Source organism: Aegilops tauschii, chromosome 3 (genome assembly GCF_002575655.3).
Source record: "Aegilops tauschii subsp. strangulata cultivar AL8/78 chromosome 3, Aet v6.0, whole genome shotgun sequence".
Classification (NCBI taxonomy): domain Eukaryota; kingdom Viridiplantae; phylum Streptophyta; class Magnoliopsida; order Poales; family Poaceae; genus Aegilops; species Aegilops tauschii.
In genome coordinates, this window is record NC_053037.3 from 564,423,856 (window position 1) to 564,424,991 (window position 1,136).

The following is a 1,136-nucleotide window of genomic DNA, read 5'->3' on the forward strand; positions in this document are numbered from 1 at the left end:
GAAGGTAAGAACAGAAAAGAACAGAAGAAGAAGGGAGGAAGGGGAGAAGAAGAAGGGAGGAAGGGGAGGATAAGGCAGCAGCCGGCCAGCCGCGCGAGGTGGCGGCACCCTGTCGGCCAGCAGCTGGCCGATCGGCCCGCGGTAGGCCGACAGGGGCGCACCCACGCCGACAGCCCACTCCCTCCCCCTCGCGACGTGGCCAGCCCAATCAGAGGCCGCCACGTGCCAGCCAGGCCTGCAGTCGGCCAGCAGCAAGCCGATCGGCCTGCTGTGGGCTGATTAGGTCCAGTCGGCCTGCAGCGGGCCGACGGTGTATTATTTTTGAAAATTATTTTTTCAGCGCAATATTTCTGTAATTTAATAAAAAAATGTATTATTTAAAAAAAATTAGCCAGGATCAGTCGCCTTCCAGCAGCGGCAGAGGAGGAGACCATTGCAGCAGTCCAAGATGTCAAGGCTGTGATATCTCGGCAGGAACGAGAGGGACAGGTCAACGAGAGGGTCGCCTTTTCCTGAGACGTTGGTGAAATAGCGAACCCCCTTGACTTCATAGAAGAATCCGGCGAGGGACCGGGGCATCTTTTTGCGGTGGTCGGGATGGGAGATGAGGTCGCGCCAGCGCGTGGAGACGCACTTGCAGCCGCAGGTGAACTTGTAGGGGACGCGCGAGATGACCTTGACGAGGAGATCGTCGGTGAGCCTCGCTGTCTGGTCGCTCTCCTCCACACCCTTCTTCTTGGAGTCCCGCACCATGGCTGTCCGTGGAGATGAGGAGAGCTCAGTCTGCGCAGATCGGAAGACGGAGGGGAAAAGATATGAGATTCATCCCACCTGTGAGGAGAAAGTGAGGGAAGAGGTTCTACCAGGTGCTTCCTGCGTGAACAGTGAAGCAGAGAGTGCCGAGAGCGTCAGCTGCTAGCAACCGAGGGTTTGCGCAGCCGCCACAGATGCGGCGGAGCTCAAGAGTGAAGTGGCGACCACGGGGGAGCACAGTCGAACGTGCCGACGGGGAGTGTCACTTTCCTTTTTTGGTGGAGTGGGCTGCGTGCAGTCCAACGGGCCACGTGCATTGCTATCGTGAAGAAAATGAATATACTCCCTCAAAAAAAATCTTCTACAGGAAAAAATAGCATCCA

At 56.9% G+C, this 1,136-nt stretch overlaps 1 protein-coding gene across 1 annotated transcript; it reads right to left on the reverse strand.

The window, feature by feature from the left end:
* Positions 1 to 387: 387 nt before the first annotated feature.
* Positions 388 to 753, reverse strand: LOC120976028 (F-box protein At5g07610-like). Its single transcript, XM_040402813.1, has one exon. It carries the CDS (start codon positions 751 to 753, stop codon positions 388 to 390), a length of 366 nt encoding a protein of 121 aa, XP_040258747.1.
* Between the last annotated feature and the right edge of the window lie 383 nt (positions 754 to 1,136).

Excerpts from the sequence above, each read along its gene's own strand:
- LOC120976028 (XM_040402813.1), bottom strand. The coding sequence starts at position 753 with ATGGTGCGGGACTCCAAGAAGAAGGGTGTGGAGGAGAGCGACCAGACA.